Source organism: Geospiza fortis, unplaced genomic scaffold, assembly GCF_000277835.1.
Source record: "Geospiza fortis unplaced genomic scaffold, GeoFor_1.0 scaffold171, whole genome shotgun sequence".
NCBI lineage: Eukaryota > Metazoa > Chordata > Aves > Passeriformes > Thraupidae > Geospiza > Geospiza fortis.
In genome coordinates this window covers 9,176,638-9,201,439 of record NW_005054313.1, presented here as the reverse complement: position 1 = coordinate 9,201,439, position 24,802 = coordinate 9,176,638, and the positions used below count along the sequence as shown (strand labels likewise).

At 40.7% G+C, this 24,802-nt stretch overlaps 1 protein-coding gene across 2 annotated transcripts in view; it reads left to right on the top strand.

The window, feature by feature from the left end:
• SCAPER (S-phase cyclin A associated protein in the ER) overlaps nt 1–24,802 on the top strand; it is a 135,817-nt gene that overhangs the window by 86,505 nt on the left and 24,510 nt on the right. For both annotated transcript variants that reach the window (XM_005419697.2, XM_031055946.1), the window contains 3 exons: nt 6,118–6,241; nt 13,333–13,562; nt 17,167–17,322. In XM_005419697.2, the coding sequence (XP_005419754.1) occupies nt 6,118–6,241; nt 13,333–13,562; nt 17,167–17,322 (510 nt within the window). The remainder of the gene's footprint in view (nt 1–6,117; nt 6,242–13,332; nt 13,563–17,166; nt 17,323–24,802) is intronic.

Sequence of the window (24,802 nt, the reverse complement as noted above, 5' to 3'; positions counted from 1 at the left end):
GACAGATTTTCCACTAGCTGTATTTCCAAAGGAAGTACAGGGGCAGAAAAGAGATTAATATAAACTGTTCTGACAGCATTGTGTGTTAAAAACATCTTCTGAAGAACTTTGCTCCGCTCCTGAAATACAGCATTTCATTCGACTTCACAGCAAATTGCAGTTTCCAGTTTGTAGGCACCTGAAAGTATGGAAGTTGGGAAGTTATCCATCAGCTTGCACGTCATTTGACACAGGATCCTGCTCTCTAAAGCAAACTGCTCTTGCAGGCTTGGTCTGTGAGAGTCTGGCTTAGGGAGTCTGGAGTCAGCTGGAAGTGGCCCAAGGATCTTGGTCTCGCTGCATGGGATGCAGAGGCTCCCCTCTTGGTATTTCTGTGGCCTTTTTGGTGGGGAAGAATGTTCTGTGCAGAATCTGCACCTCAACTGTTGAGAGCAACATAGTTCCAGAGGGTGAGACTTGCTATGAGCAGTTTGAACCAGGCACAAACCTGGTATTCACAGGTATTGCTATTGTCTCACTGAAAGGATTTAAGAAATTTTTCACATACAGAGTGTTCAAGGGAGGTTCAGAACCAAGGGCAATCACAGAATATGTCTTAATTCTTTAAACGAGGAAGAAAATTCAGATCACATTTCTCATTTAATGTTGAAACAAGTTTGAAGTTACATTTCTTTCTTTTGTGCAAATGTCATTTACATCCTGATTTCTTGAACTTTGAATCTAGTGAAGGAGCAGTTTTCTCTGGCAATTTTCTCTGTTTAAAGACAAAGCAAAGCCCTGTGGAGAGAAGTTGAATGAAGACCTTTCATGAATTGCCCTTCAGTCTTCGCCCAGCCAAATATGCTTTGCTAAAGGACACTGCTGTACTTCAGATTGTTTGTGGATTCTTGCAATGTTTAACCATTTGTACTCATCTTAAATTGGGAATTTGTCTGTTGCTTTGTGATGAGGATAAGCTATTTACAAGTAGGTGAGGAGATTACATGGGCTATTATCTACATCTCTCTTTCCCCAAAATCCTGGCTGTATGGTGCAGCTCAGAACTTTAATCCCATGTCTACAAGATAAAGCTTTATTATCAGAAGATTTAACAATATGCCTGTTGTTTTGTACCACTGTCCAGCTCTGTAGTCAGAGCAGCAGGATGGGAAATGCTGTGAGGAGGACATGACATTTATGAGACAGATGATACATTTGGTGTTGGGGCAATTTTCCTCCCCTTCAAATAAATCACTGGAAAAGGGGAAGAGAAAACAGTGGGTTATAATAAGTTTTATTTTTGGTGTTAACATAAAGATTAATGTCCAGCCATATTATTTCTCAAAGCAGCATTTTGTAGCATTCCAGGATTTGTCCACTTCTCCACAAAACAAGACACAGTCAGGAGAATTTGTAAAGATTTTGGAGCCCTATGATAGTCTTGTTGTACAGAAAAGCAAATGGGAGCTGCACAAAACAATTGAATGCCTTCAGATGAGGAGCAGGAGATGAGTCTCCTCCCCTGGGCTGCCTTGCAATGTGCAGCTCATTTACCATGACATGTTAGTAACAAACCTGCTAACAAATGAGGCTTGTAGGGTTTGTTTAATTAACATTTGGGAAATGCTTTGACTTCCTTGAGTGACAAGTATTTTAAAAGAGAAATTGGCAGTAATTATGTAAGGAACAATGTTGGACCTTTACAAGTTAAGATGGGATTGAAGTCAAGTTTAATGTATCTTCTATTTTCATACACTTTCTTGCATCATATATTTAAAGCAAATATTATCAGAGTAAAAAAGCTCACATACATAAAAAGAAGAAATTAGTGTCCCCATAATATTTTGGATAGCATTGATATAAATGACATTTTTCAGTCAGAGCTATTTTAAGCTAAGAGCTGGTTTTATATCTTGTTCTCTGTAATTTTTACTTGTGTTTAGGAACATACACTTTTTAAGCTGTAGTGTTGCTGTTCATGCAGTTTTATTGTTGTTTCAGTCCATATTCTTACCTTGATGGTTCCTTACCCATCCCACTCTACAGCCATACTGTGCACCATTTTTCAGTAATATTTCGCTTCCCAATTCATTGCAACTCAGCAGGTAATTTCCAATACTGATCCCCTTCCCCATCAGACTGCTGCATAATATTCAAACTGGTTAAAAATGAGCAGTTTTCTACTGAATTAACACATCCTACATTTGATAGTGTTTAGTGTTGTATTATTGCACTGTCAAACTGAGCTTTTAGGGTTATTCTTTGATTATCAAAGTATGTTCTTTTGTAACATCAGAAGTTGTAAGAATAGGGAAGAGCTTTACACTTGAAACAGGTAAATTGTTGTATGTTGATGATGCCCTGGTTTTTGTAAAGCATAAGTTGAGTTCTTGCCTCTGTATCCTGGTGCGCTATCATGGATTAGTTTTCCATGGTTGCATATTGTTAATGCCTCAGTATTTTTAATAAAAGTTAAAAGTTTGTCAGCTTGTTTATATCAGGCAAATTGAGGAAATGAAGATGAGCTAACATTAAAAAATAATCACGTGCAGACATATAAACTGGTGAGATCTAGCTTTATTAAAATGAATCCTCCTCTCCTCCTCCTTCACATTCGTGTAAAATAAACATAACATGCAGATGCATATTTTTGTCTAGTTTAAAGACAGATTTCTTTTTTGGCTCCAAGCTTGCGTACCATAAGGAGGTTTTTATAATTGGATTTACTCTGGAGGAAAGCTTTGCATCCGAGGGCAGCTTGGCCGTGGGCTGGAGTGAACGTGCAGGGGCCAGAGCTGAAAGCTGATTTGTGGCTGTGATACAAAGTTTAGAGCAACAGCCGTAATCAATAACCACCTGCTTTGCAGAGCCTCCTGCTCCAGCCCTTCAGCTGCCTCTGGCATCTCTGGAGATAACACCTTTGCAATTCAGAGCAGTTATTTTCCTCCAAAAGGGAAGAAGAGGGTGGGAAGTGCATTGGGTTTTCCATGCCAGCCAGTTGAAGGTGTGGGTGAATAAAGTTGTGGCTCTGCTGTTCGCAGCCCCTCGCTTGTCTCGGCGGCCTTGTGCAGAAATGGTGACAGTTGACAGCTGTTGTTCTCTTAATAAGATTAAAGTAAAGAAATTAGTTGTGCTGTCTCTAATCTGCCATTTAACACTGCCAACCACCTGGGGACACTTCTGTGTGACACTCGTGGTGCTGGATTGCAGTCAGGCTGTGGAGCCGCGGCAGAGCTGAGCACGCTGTGATCAGAATGTGTTCAGACGAGCTGCTGGTAGCAAGCCTATGGTATCAGTGAAGGGAACCCTCTTTATTGCTGTGAAAAATTCATTTGACATCCATTTGCTTGCAGCACCTTTTCAAAGGCATTATCAGAGTCTCTGGAAGCAGCAGTACTCTTTGTGACATGAGGGTCACTTGGGAAATACAAAAGCATGATGCATTCGTACAGTGGAACTTGGTCTTTAGATGAAGTGAGAAGTTTTTGTGTTTTCAAGTGTAAAATAAATTATCCTCTTAGGAATTAGGAATCCCATATATCAAAAGGCATTTATTGCAGTGAATTAACTAAATCACCTCAGAACTCTGAATGCTGTCAGAATTGACCTACAAGTTCATATTTGACACTTTGGATGAATTATAATGTTTATATTTAAATAGAATTGATCTTTATTTTAGAGTAGCTTTATTTTAGAATAGATAAAAGGATACAGGCTGATTTAAAGCATCTTCTCAACAGAAAATAGATACTACCAATATAGTAGTATTCTTCTCTCTCCCCCTCTAAACATACCTACACAAGGGAATAATCTTCATGAAAGATAGAAGGAGGTGCCTAATGAAAATATTTTTCAGCATTACTGAGAGAAGGGGAACTAAATCCCCTTATATGTCAGGAGAGGAAGAGAGAATAGTGTTGCAGACAGATTTGTAAAAATACCTGTGAAGCATCCTGCTTCAATTATCTCTCGGTGTTATCCTTGTAGAGTAAAAATTAGGTGAAATAGATGAAAATTAACCTGCCTTTGGTCAATAAGTAATTATTTAATATTGTTTTCACGTCATGTAAGCTGCAGATTGAAATTTATTTAATTAGGCAGTAGAGTAAAATTAATTACCAGTACAGTTAGATTAATATAACTAGTACTATGATGATACTCAGAAAAGGAGGGAAAGCATAAATGTTCATTCACTTATTTTCTAAATTCTCCAGCTGAAGAGAAGACAATCCATCCATACAAATGAAAGAATTTTACTCCACTTTTTCTGGCCTCTGAGCATTTCCAGCTTTCCTTTGCTTGAGAAATACAATGTATGTGAGAGGCTTCCAGTTCAGCTCTGGGGAGCCAGGCTGTGTGACCAGATACCACAGCAATGAGCCCAGCATCAGCAAAACCACAGTCTTTATTGTGTAAAGAATTTTGTTGTTCCGAAAAGTATTTTAGGAGAAAGATAAAGCCTAAAACTCAGCTCCAGAAGTATTCTGAATTAGTCTGCAGCTTGTTCTGTTAAATACCAGCTTTGATGGTTTCAGTGCAGTAACTTGATGTTTGTTACAGCCCCACTTTTGTATGACCTTTCAGCAGTGCTCATAATTTATTTTCTTCTTTGGAGCTTTTTTGAACTTAGTCACATTTTTGCTTATGTTGAGAAAAACTCAACAAAGTGAAAGTTCTTTTTATTTTGGTTTACTTTAGAGAAACAGTTTGAATGTCTAGCCATCTGTATTTATATTGGATGTATTCATGATGCATTTGTGGTGTGTGTGTGTTTGTGAAGTAACAGTGATGGCTTTTGTGATATGCAAAGCTCAAGAAACAAACTTTCTGTTTATTCTGAAATAGGGTTCTCTTTGGTAAGATTAATTTTCTCTGTGAGAATATTCTCTAGGACTGGTCCCAGCTTCCCTGCAGGGCCTGTTTTGAGGAGAACACTTTAATTGGAGCAGATGGAAATCACTGCCCGTGGTGCAGAGAGCAGTTGTGCATGTGATTCTGTTTTGTATTGTTCCCCTTGCAAAGCTGTGCCCTCTCCCCCAGCCAGAGATGGGGCTCCCCAGTGCTGCTGGAGCTGCACATCAGCACTGCAGGCTCTGAGGGGACAGTGGAGCTGCACATCGGCACTGCAGGCTCTGAGGGGACAGTGGAGCTGCGCATCAGCACTGCAGGCTCTGAGGAGAGGGGACAGTGGAGCTGCACATCAGCACTGCAGGCTCTGAGGGGGGAGCTGCGCATCAGCACTGCAGGCTCTGAGGAGAGGGGACAATGGAGCTGCACATCAGCGCTGCAGGCTCTGAGGGGACAGTGGAGCTGCACATCAGCGCTGCAGGCTCTGAGGAGAGGGGACAGTGGAGCTGCACATCAGTGCTGCAGGCTCTGAGGAGAGGGGACAGTGGAGCTGCACATCAGCACTGCAGGCTCTGAGGAGAGGGGACAATGGAGCTGCACATCAGCACTGCAGGCTCTGAGGGGACAGTGGAGCTGCGCATCAGCACTGCAGGCTCTGAGGGGACAGTGGAGCTGCGCATCAGCACTGCAGGCTCTGAGGAGAGGGGACAGTGGAGCTGCGCATCAGCACTGCAGGCTCTGAGGAGAGGGGACAGTGGAGCTGCGCATCAGCACTGCAGGCTCTGAGGAGAGGGGACAATGGAGCTGCACATCAGGGCTGCAGGCTCTGAGGAGAGGGGACAATGTGGCCCCAGAGCACCTGGGCCAGCACCTGCTGGGTTTGCCAGCTCCCTGGGCATCCCTGTGCCTTGTGCTGAGCACAGGCCCTGCTGAGCTGGGAGCTGCTGTCAGGTACTTCACACAGGGCTTGAGGTCCTGCCAGGAAAGAATTCAGTGTGTTCTATAGCTGTAAGCCACACACAGAGAAATGTTACCTATCCAGGTGTGCAGTTGGCTGATATTCTGTGTCAGTTCTGGTCAAGAGTTTTGAGTACAGGAGAGTCCAGTACCCATAGAGTGTGTGGCTTCTGATAAGTATGGCTTTACTGTTTTAAAGTTATTGAATTGATTTCATTTAAGGTATTATTTAAAGAAAATAATTGTGAATTCCTGCAAGCTTATTTTTTGATGCTGCCATTTATTTGGTGAAGTAAGTAAAACTCTAATTTTTCTTCCCTTTTGACTTTTTAGGTCACTGTGCAGTACAGTAAATGTTTACAGCCTCACCTGCAGCAACTGCATAGAAAACTGCACCTATGTTCTCTTTAGTAATAAGATCACTTTTCTGATGGACCTGTTGATACACCAGTTTACGGTAGGTAAAATAACTTCTTTAATTTGTAAATTTTTGCATGCTTCACAAACATGATAAAGTATTTAGAGTATAAGAACACCAGGAGGCAAATAAGAATAAAGGCTTGAAAGATTGAAATTCATTTGTTGTTTGTATTTGGTGGCTATATCCACTTGTACTCTGTAGAAATTGATGTATTTGCTTCTACTAATGACTTCTGCAAAAGCATGTGTACCAGGAGCCCTGTGAGCAGATATTCTATCTTTTTCTGAGGTTGTTTTCTTTAATTCACCCTATAGGAATATTTAGAGTGTAGACCACAATGAGTTGTGACTGTGTGTTTGATTCTTACTCGTTTCAGTGTCACGAATCTAAGTCAGGTCAATACATTGCCAGAGTCTGATTTGCTGAAGTGCTTAAATAGGACTCTTTAGCAATGAAAGTTTTAATTTTCCAATGTTTCATTTAATTTGAAATGTCATTAAATATTTTATTTGAAAACTCATTTTTAATTCATAGTGACCTGCTCATCATAAGATATTTAGTCCTGGTTTTTTACTTATAAATTGTGTGTACGTATTTTCATGAGCCAAGCAGTTTGCTAATTGAAAAGTTATGTACATACTTTGAATAATTTAAGCGGCGCTGTTAGAATCAACAAGCCATAGGGCTGTTGATGAACACTTTGAAAGGATGGTCCGAGTTCTGTGACACAAAGCAAACCCGAGTGCGGGCTGTGCACTCTGCCGTGGGGTGTCAGATGGCGCTGGAAGGGGTGGGGCAGCTGGGGAATAGTTGGGAATAACCCCCCCGGACAGATTTCAGGGGGCCAGACAGCACTCTGGAGATTAAGTTTAAAAAAAAATTAAAAAGAACAAATTTGAAGTTATAAAATTAGGAGAGATGAGTCAGAATCAAGAGTTAAAGTTGACAATCAAGAATAAGGCTTGGGAGTCTTGTGACAATTTACCTCCCCTGCCTCAGCCTGTAGAGGAAGCTGTAAGACCAACTGCTCCTCCTAAAGCCACCTATTTTTCTCCTTCAAGGAGAACACAGAGTAAAGCAAGGAAAATATCAATAGTGATAGTAATAAAAATGAGAGCAGAAAACAACACCCACTTTCACTGAGGGGACCACGTCAGGAATTGTCAAGTTTGTTAATGCTCCCCTTTAACACAGTGGATGTAAAGAAAGAATTTAAAAAGTTGAATGATGGGCAAGAGAAAAGATTACAAAAAGAAAGAGAGCTTGAGAAGTTAGATGAGAAAGGATTAAGAGAAAAAAGAAGAGTGCAAAAATTGTTAAAAGAAGCACAAAAAGTTTATGTGAGAAAAAATAAAGAAACCAAGTTAATTAAGGAAGTTAATTTGACATGGTACCAGTTAAAGTTACTTAGAATAAGTACATGAACATAGAACAAAGAAATGTAACCATACCAGACCCAAGAGCAGCTGGGGTTAACCCGACTTGAAAGAAAAAATAACTTTCTATTTGTGTTGTCCTATTGTAAATAAAGGTGAGTAAAACAGTTCTGTTGAAAAGGTGCTCTGGGGGCAGGCTGGGGAATCACCCCTGGCTGGGGAATCCCCCAGCACCTCCCCTGTGCCAGGGCTCTCTGTGCTGCCAGAGCCTGCCTGCCCTTGCAGGGAGCGCTGCGCAGAGACCTGCACCTCCTGCAGGAGCACAGAGGGCATTGCTCAGCCACAGCTGGCCACCTAGAGCTCAGAGATACTGCAGAAGGAAAATTTACTGCACTTAGAGCTCTTTTCAGTCTGTTGCCATATACTACCCTTGAATTGCAGCAAAACTGTAATTAAAGCTTAATGTTTCCCATGATCCACAGTGGACTTTTCTTTCCTATACAGAAAGTCTCTTATGTTCTCTTCATGCAGAATTGGCCCTTAAACTGGGATATCTTCATAGTTCCATGAAGTGCATATTTGAGTACAAAACCCAAAAATAGTGCTGCTTTTCTAACCCTGATTTTTCTCTCTTGAAAATATAATAAATCAGATCAAGTTTGAATTTTCTTTTTTTTTTTTTTTTTTTTTACAAAAAAGAAATGTTCAAACTGAGAGCAGCTCTGAATATCAAAATACTAAAATACACCCCCAGAGACTTTTAACTGCCTCCACTTTTCCTGGTTGGATGAGCCATGTGATGCAGTCTTTGCCTATGTCATGTGTATTTCCAATTACTGTTGGAAAATAAAACCCAAAGTAATACCAGGAGTAATAAATGAGAATGTCTATTTGCAAGGTTTTAACAAATTATTAAACAAGTACACCAATATTTGCTGAACACAGAAACAGTACTGTTTTGAGAAGCATTTCAATATAATCTTGAATACATCCAGTATGAACCTTATTTCCAGCCAGTTTCATGGGGATTTAGTTTTGGTTTGGGGTTTTTTTGTGTGTGTGTGTGTGTGTGTGTGTGTGTGTGTGTGTGTGTGTGTGATCCAGCCTGTCCAGGTTAATAGTTTGAAGTATCCTGTTCAGACCTTTCTTTGCCTTCTGCCTTAAGGCACTGGTAGGAAGCCTTCTGTAGCCTGACTTACCCTGTTACCTTCCTCAGCCTCCTTAGCTCTGGTAATGCCTAAATCAGTGTCTGTTGAGGACAGCAGGGCTGTTTCCTGATTTCCATGATTAATGGATCAAACCTTCCCACCTACATTCCTACAGCTCTTCTGCTGGAGTTGGAGCTTCATTTATTCACTGCTGTCTCTGCTCTTCTTTGTCTACTGTAGCCAGAAAACAGTTGTACAATAATTGTAGCTTTTCTAGTTGTCTGGTTTGGAAGGTTTCCTACCAACACAACCAAGTAATTAATGGAGCTATAGGCATGTAAGGATAATTTCATACTTTGAGGGTTTTATTTCCAGTCAATTGACAGTTGTCATGTACTTTCCCCAAAGATATCTGAGAAGCCATACACCTAAACCATGCCTGTCTGTGGGATACCATGGCAGATCCCTGTGATTATTTTTTGAGGCAATCTTTAAAGGAATAGTATCTGAAAATTCTAAGACATCATTAGTGAATGTGCAGTGAATGTTAGGTCAGGTAGCCATCAAACAAATGTAGGGATCAAAACCCAGTTGCTGGTTACTTTTTTCTTCTCCAAAATACAGTGCTTAATATTTGGACCATATTTTAGGTTAGTGGCCTATGAAATTTTGCTGGGTTTAAGATAATCTGGCTATCTAGTCACAGGAAAGTAATTTTTCTCCTCCACTTCTTGCCTGGAATGTGCTGCCATTTACTTGGGGTTCTTCAGAATGACAGTATACATCCTATTGCAGTTTCTTCACCACTTGTGGCGAGGTTTTTTTTTAGTCTTCTGTGCTGCATCAAATAAGGCAGCTCCATGTTAGCGCTGATGATGACAAGAGCTGTGAAATCCAAGGTACTTCTGTGCTGCTGGGTTTTTCCAGTCCATTTTGAAATTACATCTGTCTCCACAGGGTTCAGCTGTGTGGCACTGACAGTTCCCTCAGTCCCTGACCTGGGGTGACTTTATGATGCTCCTATCCCCACTGGTCTGCCCAGAAAAAGTTTTGCACCTTTAGGACTGGTTCTGAGAGCAGAGTGGGGGGAGAAGAAGTGCACAGTTTGTTTTCAGACACTGCACTCACTCATTCCTGCTCCTGGACTGCATTGTCTGCAGACAGACAGACAGCAGGACACAGCTCTCCTTTGCTTTTAGTTAGTTTTAGCTAGCTGAGGCAAAGAAGTTCCCCGGACTGTGGTTTTTTTTTTCTTTTTTCCCTTTTCTTTGGAGCTGTTCAAACCTGCTCTGGGCTGAACACCAGAAGGGCACCCACAGCTCCCACCTGTGGCCACAGAGCCGGGCCTGGCCGCGACATTTCCAGCACCAGAGGGACTGATCAGAGACTGAGTGAGCTGAGCACAGCCCCCAGAGGGACTTGCTGAGCCTGTGTCATCTCTTCAGAACACCAAGAAGTTTTATTGTTTAATATTGCTCTTCTTTTGTGCTTTGCCTGTTAAATAAACAGGTTTTTTCCACTTTTCTCCGAGGAAATCTCTTCCCAAACCAGATGGGGGAGGGGCCTCTTGAATTTGCTTTCCAGAGGAAACCCCTTTAGAGGTTTTCTCACACATTTTCTCTAAACCAGGACACAAGCCCATGTGGAGAGTAGTAAATCCTGAAAACAGGGCTGGAGTAGAAGAGGTAATAGCATACTGAAGTGTGTAGGGGTGGGGAATTTAGAATTGAAACCTTAGCCTGCATCATCTCAAGGCCATGCCCTTCTTGAGCCATTTCCATTTCTTTGGGTCACTAGTTACTCCAGAGAGAGTCTGACATCCTACTGAGATTTCTGCGGTGTACTTTTCAGTGTTTTTGAGGCAAGCCCAGTGACTACACATGCAAAAAGCACAAAATCACTCTTGGTAATGAGAGAATTATATTAAATAATTGACCAAGTGAAGAGAAATTGTGTGCTTCTAAAGGTCTGAAGTCTTTCCATTTAGGTTTAGCAACTCTGCATTTGAAATTCTTCATGGCTGTGGAGGACTATGCCTTTTATGAAATAAAAATATGAATGAGTTGTCAGTGCTGGACCTCTGCATTGCTAACTGGAAATTGTTTGGTGTTTTTTGTTAGCACAGAAGGAGAATGTGCTCTGATCTGCAGAGGTATTTTGGTGATGTGAGTCAGAACAGAGGAGCATTTTCAGCTATATTAAATGTGTGCCTAAGTGCTTTACTGGATTGGGGCCATATTCTGCAGCATCTTAGAGGATTAAGCCCGAGATGCTGGGCAGAGCTGAAGAGCTTATGGCAGCTCTGCACAAGCATGGGAACCCCTGCCCAGGGTGAATTCTCCAAGGAATAGTTTATGACTTGTGTGGTACCAGAGCTGCGAGTCAGGTCACCAGAGTGCTCCAATTCAAGAACCAACTTAAAGAAAGTAGGACTCCTGATTAGGCCCAGCAAAGTCAGCCATCAAAAAAGCTAAAATAGCATTGAGATGTTGGATGTGGCAGATATTTGGACAGTAGTTACAATTTCCTGATCTTCCATTGTGATTTTAAAATGTTTTATACTAATTACTCAACAAATCAATTTAAGTGTGTAATCACACCTGTAGATTTGTGTCACAGAAACTGTTAAACCTCAGGAATGTGGAGTGTTGTTACATTTACCCATTCAAAGCTCATGTTCAACACGGTTTCTCTGAATATCATTAACTCCTTGTGTAATTGACACAAAGAAACCAGAGCTTGAAAGCTTTCATAATTACACTATTAAATCTTAAGATTTCTTACCCCCTTGCTTGATATAATAATCAACAAGCAAGCACCCCAATTAATTTTGCTTCTGCAAGCACACCAATTAATTTTGAACATAAATCTCAACACACTTTCACACTATCCCATTAATTATTTCTTCAGTAAAAGAGCTGATCTGTTGTCACTCATTTGAGTTAGTGTAAAAGGAGAATCTTCAAGGAATTCAGTTCAAATTTACCTATTTTCTATCAAGCAGTATTTCCTTCTATCTGTTGTTTGACATAATACTGTGTAAAAAAACACATTTGTTCTCACTTTATATTAATTACACGCACACATTTTCCAAAAAAACTGGACATGAAATAAGCCCTGCAGTAAATTATTCTAGTAAGTGCCAGATCTGTTTATTTTACAAATTAGGAAGAGCAATTTTATTTCAAAGCATGAACTTTCATAGCTAAGGACTATATACTTAGAAAATACATTTCTCCTATGTACATTGAACTGGAAGACAAAAACAGACATTATCCACTCATAGTACTGCTATTACAGCAAACCAAAGGCTCTGCTGCAAGATATTATTAAATCTTTTAAAAAATAGCACATATAATTTTTTATCTAAGGTGAAAAAAAGCAGTAAGTAGCATTTATTAGCAGTTTTTAAAACTTGATGTTCCGAGCACAAAGCCACATTTAAGTTGATTTCCACATGGCAAAGCTCAGTGCCTCTGTTTCAGTGAGCAGTTGGTGTCATTAGGCATGAATTATTTTAATTATTACCAACAAATGGTACTGGAGCCACATAGCATTGTTTTTCCTATTGAACTTGAATAAGCAGCTAAAGACTTCTCACTTGCTCTCTTGGCTCAGCACCAGAAACAGACCATTACAATGAGTTTTAAGTACCAGCACAAGGCTCAGAGCTAATGAATAATAAAGAAATGTGCATGTTGTTCTTTGTCACCAAGTGTCACCAAATCCCTCCTGATACCTGTATGAGGAGGAATGCTTTACTCTGGCCACGCTTGCATATACTGAGTGTAAATGATTTTAACCTGGAAGGAAAATGGCATTGCAGCCAGTATTGATCCCTGGTGCCTGTGTCAGCCCTCAGGCTGTGGCAGAGCAGAGGGATGTGGGTTTGGCCCAGCAGCATCAGCCATGGGGATGTTCCAGGAGCCCTGAGCCTTGAGTGCTGCCAGTGTCTGCCTTGAGCACTGCAGGACTTCACACACACTCCACTTACTGTTTGATGGTAACAGGGCAGGATTTCAGCTGGATTCATTGCCTTGGACAGCAGAAATGGAAAAATGAAATGAATTTTTTTAAAAATTCTGCTCTCCATGAGTAATAACCTCCTTCCAGATCTGTATCCTGCATATAGATTTGTCGTCAGATTTACATGTTGTGCAGCTCAACTTCACCTTTTTAGGAGTGGGATCTAGTTAAATGATTTAGAAAAATGAGATTCCTCTGAGGTCTGCTCAGAGAGAACTGGGTGTTGTGCTTCTGACATGATTGGCAGGTGGGTGACCTCTGATGGACAAGTGCAGTGGTCACTGGTGATGTTTTATGCATAAGAACACAATCATGCTAATGGCTTACTCTGCTGCTGTCAGGCTTCCTTGCTTCTCAGACATGGCATTCTTTTGACTTGATTTATTCAGGTCCAGCTTGGATTATGTGCTTTACCTTACCTTGTACCTGAAATGGTTTCATGTGCATCAGCACTGCTAGAACCTTATTATTACTTTCAGGGTAGGCAAATTTGTATGCAAATTTGTAAATGTTGCTCTACAAACTTTGGTTAGTTTTACTGAATTCTGGTTGTTTGTGTTTTTTTCTCTTTACTTAGGTTAGTGTTCCAGATGACCATAATGCTACTGCAGGCAGAAGTGTAAATAAGCAGGTATTTGAAGGTTTAACAACAGGACTTCTGAGGGTAGCTGCTGTGATTTTCAGATGTCTCATCTCCAGCTTCCCAGATGGAAACAACCACTCTACTGCCCTGAAGATATTACAGGAATTGAAAAGTAAATCCTCACAAGTGGAAGCCTTCAGCAGCAGAGTCCAAGACCTAATCAGGTTTAAAAAAATATGATGAAACTTTTTAAAGTATTCCTTATGAGAGAGAAAGCAAATTGCATTGATTTAAGAGAGGAACAAACTGCTTTAACCTTGATGCAGTGAGAGTAGTTTGTGTGGGTAATCAAGAAGACTACTGAAATACTATATTCCCAGTCAAAAATGTTCTTCAAAAAACTGCAGACAAAGAAATACAGAAACCCAAGATTTTTTGTATTTCTGGACTTGTTTTTAATACTCTTTCCATTAATTTTCTCTCCTGATTACGTAGGAGCTAGCTTCCATATATTTTTCTCTCAGTTCTCTATGCCAACTGTATGTGCCCATTGCCTGTGGTCTCTTATGTCATACATGCATTCATATAAGCTGGTCAAAAATATACATCTCCTATTATAAAAATCACCCAGCCATTCCTAGAATCTGATCTTATCATGTAACTGCATTTTAATAGCTGAACCTAAATATATTAGTACATACATAATTAATACATATTTTAAATATATGAAACTAATATATATCCAGCAGTATATTAGACTTGCTAAAAGTGTACAGTTTCACTGGTAAAATATATAAATCGTTATCAATAAATTATCATGTAAATAGTCAGCAGTGTGTGTTCAGCCCTCTGAAGAAATTAAGTTCTTCTTTATATGCTACTGAAAACATGTCACAGTGAGCCTTCAGACGTTTCAAAGTCTGGTGTGATGCTGATGGAGACAAAGAGGACATCTGGAGGAGAAAAGCAAAACAAGTAGTTGTCATAGATACCAGTGACCTCTAAAACTTCTGTGTTCTCATGTAACTCTCCTTCTCCCCAAACAGGTTTTGATAGAGTGTGAAATTTCAGGATGTTGTATTCTGCAATTTATGAATGGGAGGGTGGGAGGTCTGTGCTGAGCAGACATCTGACACTGGCTGGGCCCAGCACAGGCAGACCCTCAAGATAAGGAGAGACATGAGAATCTGAGCAGGTCCCTCACCTGAGGCACTTTAGGGGATCTGGTTATAAATGGGGAATGAAAGGCATGATGACAAGGTAATGGTGCAATTAGGAAAAAAAGAGAGAGGGCATTTTAAACCAGTCAAAAACAGACAAATTCTGTCATTAATGAGAATCTTTCACCTCCAGGTCATTGTATCATATGTCATGGGGAGTTGATTAAGTGAGAGTTTTAGGAAGATGGGCAAAGAAAAAGGAGCACTGATTTTTTTAAAATTTTTTTTTTCTATTTGGGACTATTGGACCTGATGGATAAACACCAATTATCTATGTGCTGTCTGGGTATCAAAAGGGTAGCCAGGTTATTTCAGCTGTGCTCCTGTGGGTAAAAAGAGATGGAGGCAATAGATTAGAGAGCTTTGACATTCCACTTGTGTGTGTGCTCAGTTCCTCAAGGAAGGGAGAGCTCCATGCATCTTCCTGATGTCTCCGGGTGCCAGGGAAGAATAGTCCCAGCAGACTGAAAGCTCTCATCCATTTCCTCTCTGCCAGAAGAGCAGCTGCTCTGTGCCCAGGTGTGGGTGAGAAGGAGGGGGACAGTGGACACAGTTTGCAGGTGTCACACTGTAGAGATGCTGCTAGGGAAGAGAATGCTGATGAGAAAGGTTGTGCCTTTTTGTGAGCCACCATCTATCAGCATTAGCTCTATTTTATTTAGTTCTTCCTCTTCCCTCCTATTTCTCAGAGCTGTTTCTAGCACTCAGCACTTCTCTGTGACTGTGATGTATCTAACACCCAGCTCTGTTCCTGGAATAATTCCACTAATGCAGGAGAACTTGTTTATCACCTGTGTGATCAGGTGGATTGCTTAGATCAAAATTGGCAAGAAACTTAATGCTAGTGACCTTTCATGTTGCTAAATAGAACAGACAAATTTACCTGCACAATGAGTGTGCACTTAATAATCTTTGTGCATCTTTATGTGTTTTTAACTGCTGTACTTCAGCAGCTTTAAAAATCTTCCATGCTGCAGTTCAACTTCTTGCTTTATATCCAGTGTATTTTTATTCTTAATTCCTTCACTTCTTCCAAAAGCTTTGTGTCACTAGGGTGGACATTGGCAGAGAAATCTGTCTTTGAGCAACAGCAGTGTCTGAAAAATAGGAGGTTTTCTTCCCTAGTGTCAAAATCCCCTGTTCTTTCAAAATCAGACTGTAGGACATGTTGTGAGGGAATATTTGTTTTTAATAAACGGTTGTACTTCTGTGAGAAGCAATATCTAATCAATAGTCTTTATTGATAGAATCAATATTATTTAATAATGTTCCCTGTTGAGTCAAGTTAGGGTGGTCTGGTCAAGTCTGGCAAAGTTAAAGCCAGTGGTGTTCCCTTCTCCAGGAGCTCTGTCCTTAGAGCCATCTCTGCCAAGTGCACTTGAGGAGCAGCTGCTGGGACAGTGATCTCAGGAGGGTTGGGGTAGGCAGGGTAGGAGCAGAGGATCATTTGTTGGTGTCTGAAGGCAATGACTTCCCCATGTCTTTTCAGCACAGGTTAAAAGCAGTTCTTCTGGTTTTGACAAGAGATTTCTCCTGCTTCGTAGGAGTGGAGGAATATAGAAAGAAAATTAGAGGGGGAAGAAAGGGAGATGATTACAGCGGACCTTTGCATCCATAAAGAGAGTTGATCTCACCTAAGTCAGCAGAATATGGTGGTTGAGAAAGGCTAAAGTCTGAGAAGCTGGATGTTTGTGGTAGAAAAGGAAAGTAGGTAAAGTGAGGTGATATCAGCAAAGTGACATGGAAAAATACATCTGTGCATGGTTTAAGTGGAGTTAATAATGATCAAGGTGTGGAAGAACCTGCTGTGGACAGAGAGATCTTGGTACAAGGATGAAGAGCAGATTTTTTTGACATACATTTCCAAGCTATTAGAAATTCAAAGAAAGAACTTCAGCAGCTGTGATCTGAGGATCAGCAATGATGATCTGGTTAACCCTAATGAAAAAGAAGGGAGTTTTCAGTTTTTAAAGAAAGTCACTACATGGTTTTCTCTATATCGAATTTGATTGAGTCCTGAGGAGATTTTTTGATCCTGATCCTTCTATACTGATGGTAGAAGGTTGTTAATATTCTGTTAGTCCCTGAGCTGTTGCATATATGTATTTATAAGAGGAGAACAAAGCCCAACAATTGGCCAGTGGTTACTATGATGTATGAATTGCTATAAAACATTATCTGGGTAACATCATTGTCTTCTTGAATTAGTGTGTTCTACACAGTTTACCTCTTCATGCTAAAAAGAAATTGTGTTGTTGCAGAGCTATCAAGATTATTATAAATCATCTAACTATGGCAAAATTCCATTGTCCTCCTAGCAGTATGCTAATATAAACATTTACACTCATCATTCTTGTACAGTATAATACAAATCATCCTACAACTCTCAGATCTCGTAACAAAAACTACTGATAGTCACAGAGAGCCAGACCTGAAGTTATTGTAATTAGAATTGTTTTACTGAACCCTTTCAAAAAGAGTATTTAAGTGATCACAACCTGCTTTTTGAGTGGTTTGATAGCAGAGAAGCAAAAATTACTTCTTTTGCAAAGTTACCAAAATTGTTGTGGAACTATTTTTTGTAATACACTTCTTCCTCTGTTTGTAGTTACGTGGTGAACATAGGACTGGTGGACAAGCTGTGCTGCTGTTTCCTGTCTGTGCAAGGCCCTGTGGATGAGAACCCCAGTGTAGCAAGTTTCCTGCAGAGTGCCACAGCAGTGCTGCATGGGATGTGCCAGCTGTGCTGGGCTCTCAGTGGAAGGTGGGTGCAGTGCCAATGGCATGTGCCAGCTATGCTGGGCTCAGTGGAAGGTGGGTGCAGTGCTGCATGGGATGTGCCAGCTGTGCTGGGCTCAGTGGAAGGTGGGTGCACTCTAATGGGATGTGCCAGCTGTGCTGGGCTCAGTGGAAGGTGGGTGCTCTGTCTCTGGCAGCTCATGGTGCTCAGGCAGGGGCCTCCTGCTGAGGCTGCCAGCCAGAACTGTGAAACACACAGGGACAGAAACAGCCATCTATCAGAATTGCAAACTTTGCCTCCTTTACTCATCATTCCCCACAGGCTTTTATCACTGATAGTTTGAATGTCCAGTCTCAAAGACTTCAAGAGGTACTTTATTATGGGCTAAAATCAACTGTTAATTGATTTGTCTCTATGATTTGCCTCTAGAGCAGCCTAATTCAGCTCTTGCTCTTTAAAATACCACTGTCAGTAAGGGAACTCTATTTTCCATAAAGAAAGCTATTACTAGATTTGTCAGGGAATTTTCTAATGCAAAATGCTTGTTGTTGTAACCTAACCAAGGCTGTGGGAAGTGTGCATGAGGGTTTGTGCCTGCCAGCAAATCTAGACTTCTGTGGTCTGCAGTGTAGGACAGCTTGACACTCATGTGGGAGTCAAAATTTCAGAGCTTTGGGCTGCACTTCCTAGAACCTACCACACCATTACTGTTACACATTTCAGGAAAAATCAAGGCTGGCAGAACTTCACCATGCATTCCTGAAGGGTAAAATGATGCTAGGGTTGAAAAAGTAGAGCTAATAAAACATAGGATAAGAAACAAAGCTTTAGGTAAGAGCTGTTGCTGGTAGCCAGGGACACAAACACATGGAAAAAGAACTGCAAGAAATATGAGCCCAAAGAGACCATCCCAGGTTACTGAAATTTCCCTTTCTGAAAGCTGCCAACTTGGCATTTTAAATTCCAGCAGAGCACAGCCAGAAGTCAAATACTCACTAAATAAAATAATAAAAATATCACCCTTCTGTTAGTGGAATAATAGTTCTAGCTCAGAGTGAGTAATACAATATTTGCAATTTCTGTAGCAGGCACACACTTCACCAAAATATTAGAGATCTTTGCACCCCAAAATAGTACAGCACTGCACACATACATCCATCAAGAGCATCTGTTCTTTGTAGCACCAGAATAATTTTGGGAGGTTGAGTGTTTTTCTTCACAGTTACACCAAGTATCTGATCCTACCACATCCATAAACAGCAATGCTCTGGATTTTATCCAGAGGTGCTGGTTGTTCCTGATTCCAGGTTAGATTGTTCATTTGAGCATGAGAAGAAAGGAGAGGAATGAACCTGGAGATTTCAAAACTGTTGTCTTTCACTTCAAGATCAAAAGCCTTGATGTAACTGATTAGAAGTGCAGTTTAAATCACATGTCTTTCATCCCCTGAGCCCCTGTCATTTAAGCAGTGTATGCAGAGTGTAATTCTGTCTTGTTTCAGCAGTCCTCAGTGCTGGAGGTGATTTAAGTGGAAAAAGGTACTGCCAAACACAGATTAAGGTGGCAGGAACAGAGCTCAAATTTATTGAATTCTTAAATATGTCACACTACAGTAATACATGATGTGTGATACCTGTTTGCAGCACAAAAGGCAGCCCCTCTGTGAGAAGGACAGATGCCTCTTTCATTCCTGGTAAGTGGGGTGGTGGCACTGCAGCCTTTGCAGTGAGCTTTTCTCACTCAGCTCAGCTGATACAGGCTTGAGCACCAAAGCAGCCTGCCTGTGTGCATCCCAGCCCCTCTGATCATCCAAGGGCTGAGTTGTTACTGAGATTTGAGGAGCCCAGCAAGTATTTCAAGTGCAATATTTCAAGTGCTCTGACACTGCAGCATGAAAAGAAGTTTTGCCAAAATAATGGCAGGCTTTCACCATTGTTGCAAGAGCAATTTTGAAATGTTCTTTTCATATATCCTCCTATATGAGATGGTTCCAGGTTGGAAATTTCTTTATGCTCCTCATTGGTAACCAGAGGATGGGGATTATAGAATTAATCTGGTTTTTTTTTTTGTTTTTCAATGGAGCTTTTCAGGCTGTTACCTGTCACATAGGAAGTTGTCATTCCATATGAAATCCATGAGAGCCCTGTGGTGGTGCTGGCTGGCTGTGTGCAGATCTCAGCACTCAGTAGTGAGTGGCACAGTGGGAAGTTGACACAGGACAGTAAATACTGAGTGGGGTACCAGGACCACCCCAGAGCTCAAACCAGCCCAGCACAACTGGGAAATCCCCTCTGAGCTGTGGGATCCTTCTCCTGTGCATTCAGATCCCACCAGGTTGTTGGGAGCTGTACTGCAGCTGTAATTGCCATATCCCCAGAGGGCCAGAAGTTCTTGTTTAAAACTCAGGTTTGAAACAAAAGATCCAGTCCTGTGGGTACAAAGTATGTTGGGCCATTTCTGGAACTCTGAGGTAGGAAGAGCTGTCAATCTGACTTTCCTGCCTTCCTCAAAAGCACATCTCATGAAACTCCAAATTCAGCAGAGTATTTCTAAACCAAGCTCTGGATTGACACCCAGTGTGTATTTGGACAGTTCCTTTGTGGAAAGAATTCTGTAGGCAGTGAAGAGATCTCAGCCAGGTCCCTCTCTGCACATGCCTCTACATCAGGCAAGGTGTCACAACAATAGTGATTATTAGAGAATAGCCTCAAATTATTTGAGATATATATATATATAAATCATATAAATCAACATTATGTTTTAAATGAGGTCTGTGGTTGATATTAATGTAGATGGTAAAATTTTAAGACATGAATTAAGAGACTTCTTTTATTACTGTGGTAGACTTGTAGGGAAAAAAAGTCCAAAATCATGGAGTTAGATACAGTAAAGAAAAGTCTTACTAATGTAGAAGCATAAATTGGAGGATTTTCAATTTTAAAATCATAAAATGTTATTGAAATAAGGGAATAAATTCTGAACATATGTTATAAACATACCCTATTATAAGAGAGGGATTTTCTTTCCATTAATGATCAAGGTCTTTAAAAAAGATTTAACTTTGATATTGATCTTACTTTTCAAATTATCATTTTTGATACTGGCTAATAAATGCTTGATTGATTCTTTTAATTGAAATTTTTCTGTGGATGGAATAGCACATTTTCCAAACATGGTGAAATACATATAAAAGAACAATTGTTGAAAACCTTAATAAGTTGTTATCCTGTTTCAAGCTTGTTTTGATACTTTTTGTCCTCTTCTCTTACACAGAGAGAATCATTGAGGGTGACTTGAGACCTCCAACTGGAAGTCCCATTTTTCTGATGCTGTTTTGCATCTGTAGCTAACAGTGGAGGTGAGAGCTCCTTCCTCCCTGATGAGTTTTTTTTAAAAAAGGCATATGAGAGCTGAAAACAGGGCATTGTCCCTTATTGTTTATAGGGAGAAATCAGAAAATGCAGCAGGTCTGAATATTGAGCTCTCTCTGCTGAGCAGGTGAACCTGGCATTTGATGCTTAGGCTTGAAAATTGTGACCCTGGTAATGCTTAACTGACTTTTACTCACCATTAGAAGTAACAGTAGCCAGGAATGAAAAAAGAGACATTTTTATTAACCTGAAATAAAGCAAAATATTAAATACACTTTGTATGGAATAACAATGTTGTGTGGCCATATAGACCTCTTGGAATCTGTGTGGAATTGCAGATGTGCAGTAGCAATGTTCAAGATGACAGCCCTGTTTTCCAAGTGTATCATTGTAAGTATGGGAGATTCAAGGCCTCTTTTGGGCCCTCAGGTCCTGACTACACATCTGGAATGTGCTTGGCTTGTACCCACAGGACAGAAAACAATGAGCAGGCCTGGAATGCAAGGAGCATTAACGAAGGCATGGCCCTGCAGCCCCAGCTCAGCCTTCCCTAAGATCAGGTGGGAACACTGAGTGAGGATCTCCATGGCAGGTCCTTTATCAGCATAGCAAAGGTTCTGCTTGTGTTCCTGTCTTCTCCTGTACTGCCCAGTGTTCATCCAGCCTAGATCCCCTTTCCCTAACTCTGGACCTAAGGCTGCTGTCCCAGAAGTTGTTGCTCTGTGGAGGGCTGGAGTTAATGCCTTGTGTCACTTTTGCCCATGAGTGTGAGTGAATAAAGTCCCACCGGCCCAGAGTTACTGCAGGGAGCAGGGGAAAGCAGGGCAGCACTGCAGGGTAAGGGTCAGTCACTGGGGCAGCACAGCAGAGAGCAAAAACACAGATCCAAGGAGGATGCTGCATTGTGCATAAGGGAATATTGCAAATAATAGTCCCTCAAATTATGTAGGTCCTTGGGAGCACCAGCTGTTCAAAAATTATGCTGTTTTCTCTGTTTAAGAATTGCCTTCAAGCTTTCTCATTACCCCAGGAAAATACAGTGCCAGAGCAATGCAGTAATGAAATAGCTGCTGTTCTATCCCAGAGCAGTGGCAGGGTGTATGAATAAATGTGTGTCAGCAGCTAATGAAGCTGTGGTTACCAGCTGCAGAGGCAGAAAGCTGCAGGTGCAGGTCTGGCCCAGGGAAACCCTGCCTGTCCTGCCCCAGATGCACATGGAAGTGGCCTGGGCTGGGCTCACTTTTATTGCAGTCATTAAGATAATGTCTGCTTTGGCTGCTGCATGGGGAATCAGATGCAAGTCTGTCTGAACCTTGGTTTTGCTTCTCACCGCTTCCAATGGACAGCAGCTCCAGCAGGTGCTGTTAAACTAACTCTAGCTTGTGTCTGAAGTTACTGGAAGGCTCCAGTTCATCACCTCTGTGCAGCACTGCAGTCCCTGCTTGACAGTGGGAATTGCAGCAAGGTCTGACAGGTGTTAAATACTTCCTTGTTCTTCTTTTGTTATTATTTGGCCTCTTTATTTTGACATCCCTTTCTAAATAAAATAATTTAGAAGCAAAAAGTACTGATGATAGTTTTTAAATCCTAATAATATAAAACCCCAACAGATTATATTCTAAGCCTCTTGGAAACTCATGTTTTCATTTCACTCAGTGTTTTTAATCAGGAGTATATATTTCAAATATACAAACATTATAATGTATACCCTTAGAGGGGCTTGTCTGCTTGTTAGCTCAGCCAGTTTTTAAAACAATATATTTTCAGATATAAACAGTTTGCTCATATTGAAGCTTGGAGAAATTGTGGTTTTATACTTGTTCTGCAGAGTATGCTGTTTCTTATCAAGCTGTATTGAATTCCTGTTTTTAATAAATAGTGGTGTATTTTAAGCAACAAAGTAACACTGCTTAGTATCTTTAATTCTTGTGATGGATATATCTACATTTTTTAATTCTTAAACTCTTTTTGTAAGTCATAGATCACATACCAATTCTTGAAACCCCTTGATGGCCAAGCTGAAAATCACAGTGGCAGCCCATAATGAAAATTTGTGCATTTCATTAAACCTTTTTTTTTTTAAGATCGTGCAGGTTGTTTGACCATAATATAAATATTTGTCTATTCTTCTGTATTTATATTTAAGACATAATTATTGTGACCGGTAAAGTTTGAAAGCCTGTTTGTTTTCCCAGCTCTGTCAACCAGTGTTAAAAATCCAGTGGGTCTTGCTTCCCTTCAGAGATTAATTTAAGAGGTTTTGTCCATAGTGACTATTTTACTTTTGCAGCTGTTACAGACTCAGAGACAAAATTCCTTTAAATAGGAGAATTAAGAGGAATTGCAGCTCTAGGAATCTGATCTCTTAACTTCAGTTATGTAAAGTCTGATTTTCTGGTGTGAAATTGTCATTTTATGTTATGAAGGTTTTGGGGGGTTTTTGCTTCAGTCTGTTCCAACAGAACTGAATTTTCATTGGGCTCATGTTTTGAGGTGAACTAAAAGTCTGCTAAATGTATGAAACCCAGTGTTGTGCAGGCTTGACAAAAATCACTCAGAGCAGTAGAGGCAGAGGTTCATGCTTTATTTTACATAATTTCATAGGTTTTTTCTATTCTAAAGCCCACAGCAAGTACAAGTAACTTCTTTTACCTTTTTATTGTAAACATTTAGGATTAAAGTGGTGGAACCAACAGTTCAATTCAACAGGAGCCAGTGTTCTGTTCACATACACATTAGCTGTAGTACAGGCAACATCCAAAATAAATTTTTTCTGGCAGTTCCTTCAATCCATCAAATCTAGCAGACAGATTTTTAATTTCTCTTTAACAGTTTTGTTCTGTACGAACTTCCAAATTTTTCATCTTTTCTGTGAAAAAAATGATGCTTGCATTTAGTTATTTTACAACTGACTTTTTAATGTATATTTTGATTCATTCTCTGGTAAAAGGATTTCATCCAGCAATGTAAGCTTTCTCATATGGAATTGTTTAAAAATAATGATGGAGTGAGAATTGAAAGCAAGCTAACTTTAACCTTTGGTAACATTGGTTGATCTTCTGATTGCACAGAGTTAGAAAAAAAATTCTGTGAGGTATCATATGCAGTAATTAATTTGGGGTTATCATTTGACTGTGAGTGTACTTTTCTGTTTTGTACAGCTGAAAAAGCTAAGAGTGAAGTTAGGAAATACTGGTTGGCAGGAGGAGCTGTGCTCTCATGTGATCCTGTGGCAATAAACATTCTAGTTAGTTGAGTGTAACTAAGTGATGGTTAGCACATTTTGGCTACTGCATCCTGCAGAATAAATCCTGGGATACCAGAGAGCCCAGACAGAGCAGAGCTGTGCTCAGGGTGGTCCCAGAGCTGCCAGCTCTCCCTCCTCAGGGAGGGACCCTCATCAGGTCCATGCCTCCCTCCCAACCAGGCTGATGTGCCAGCACACCTGGAACTTTGCAGCAGGGATCTCCAGAGGCACAGCTGGCACAGGCAGGTGATGGCTCAGGAATTGTCTCTGCTGACTCCATTCACACACACTCACTTAGAGACCACAGAGCTTCAAAATGAAGATTTGGGGCATGGATTCCAGGCATAAGGAAAGCAAAGCCTTGCCATAAATTGTTGTGCAGCGTAGCCCCACCCAAACACACTTAGAACTCTAGGGGTTTTTTCCACTTTTTATTCTTTGTGGAGCAAATCTTAGGGTCTTAAGGAGAGCAGACACAACTGTGTTGCTTTTGTTCTTACTAAAGTGTTTCACTAAAGGTCTGATTCTTGTGTCACAGGCTTGTGGACTACTCATGCAGTGTGGGCTGGTTTTTGTGCAGCATAGGTGTCCCTGGGACATTGGTCCTGGGGTAGCAGCAGAGGGTGCAGCACTGAACAGCTTTTTCAGCAGCACTGAATATTCACAGACTGTAAATAGAAATAACTCAGAAATTGTACCCATTAATGCTAATTTCAGATGAGAGCACTCCTTACATCATCTGCTAAGGTAAAGGTAAAGGTGTGAGGGGACAGTGGTGGAAACAGATGGGTGCCAGTAGGGCAAGTTGTGTACAGCCCAAATACTGTCCTGTCACACTCAGCTGAGCCCAGGGCTGCTCTGGGACCTGGGGAAAGCAGGTTCCTCT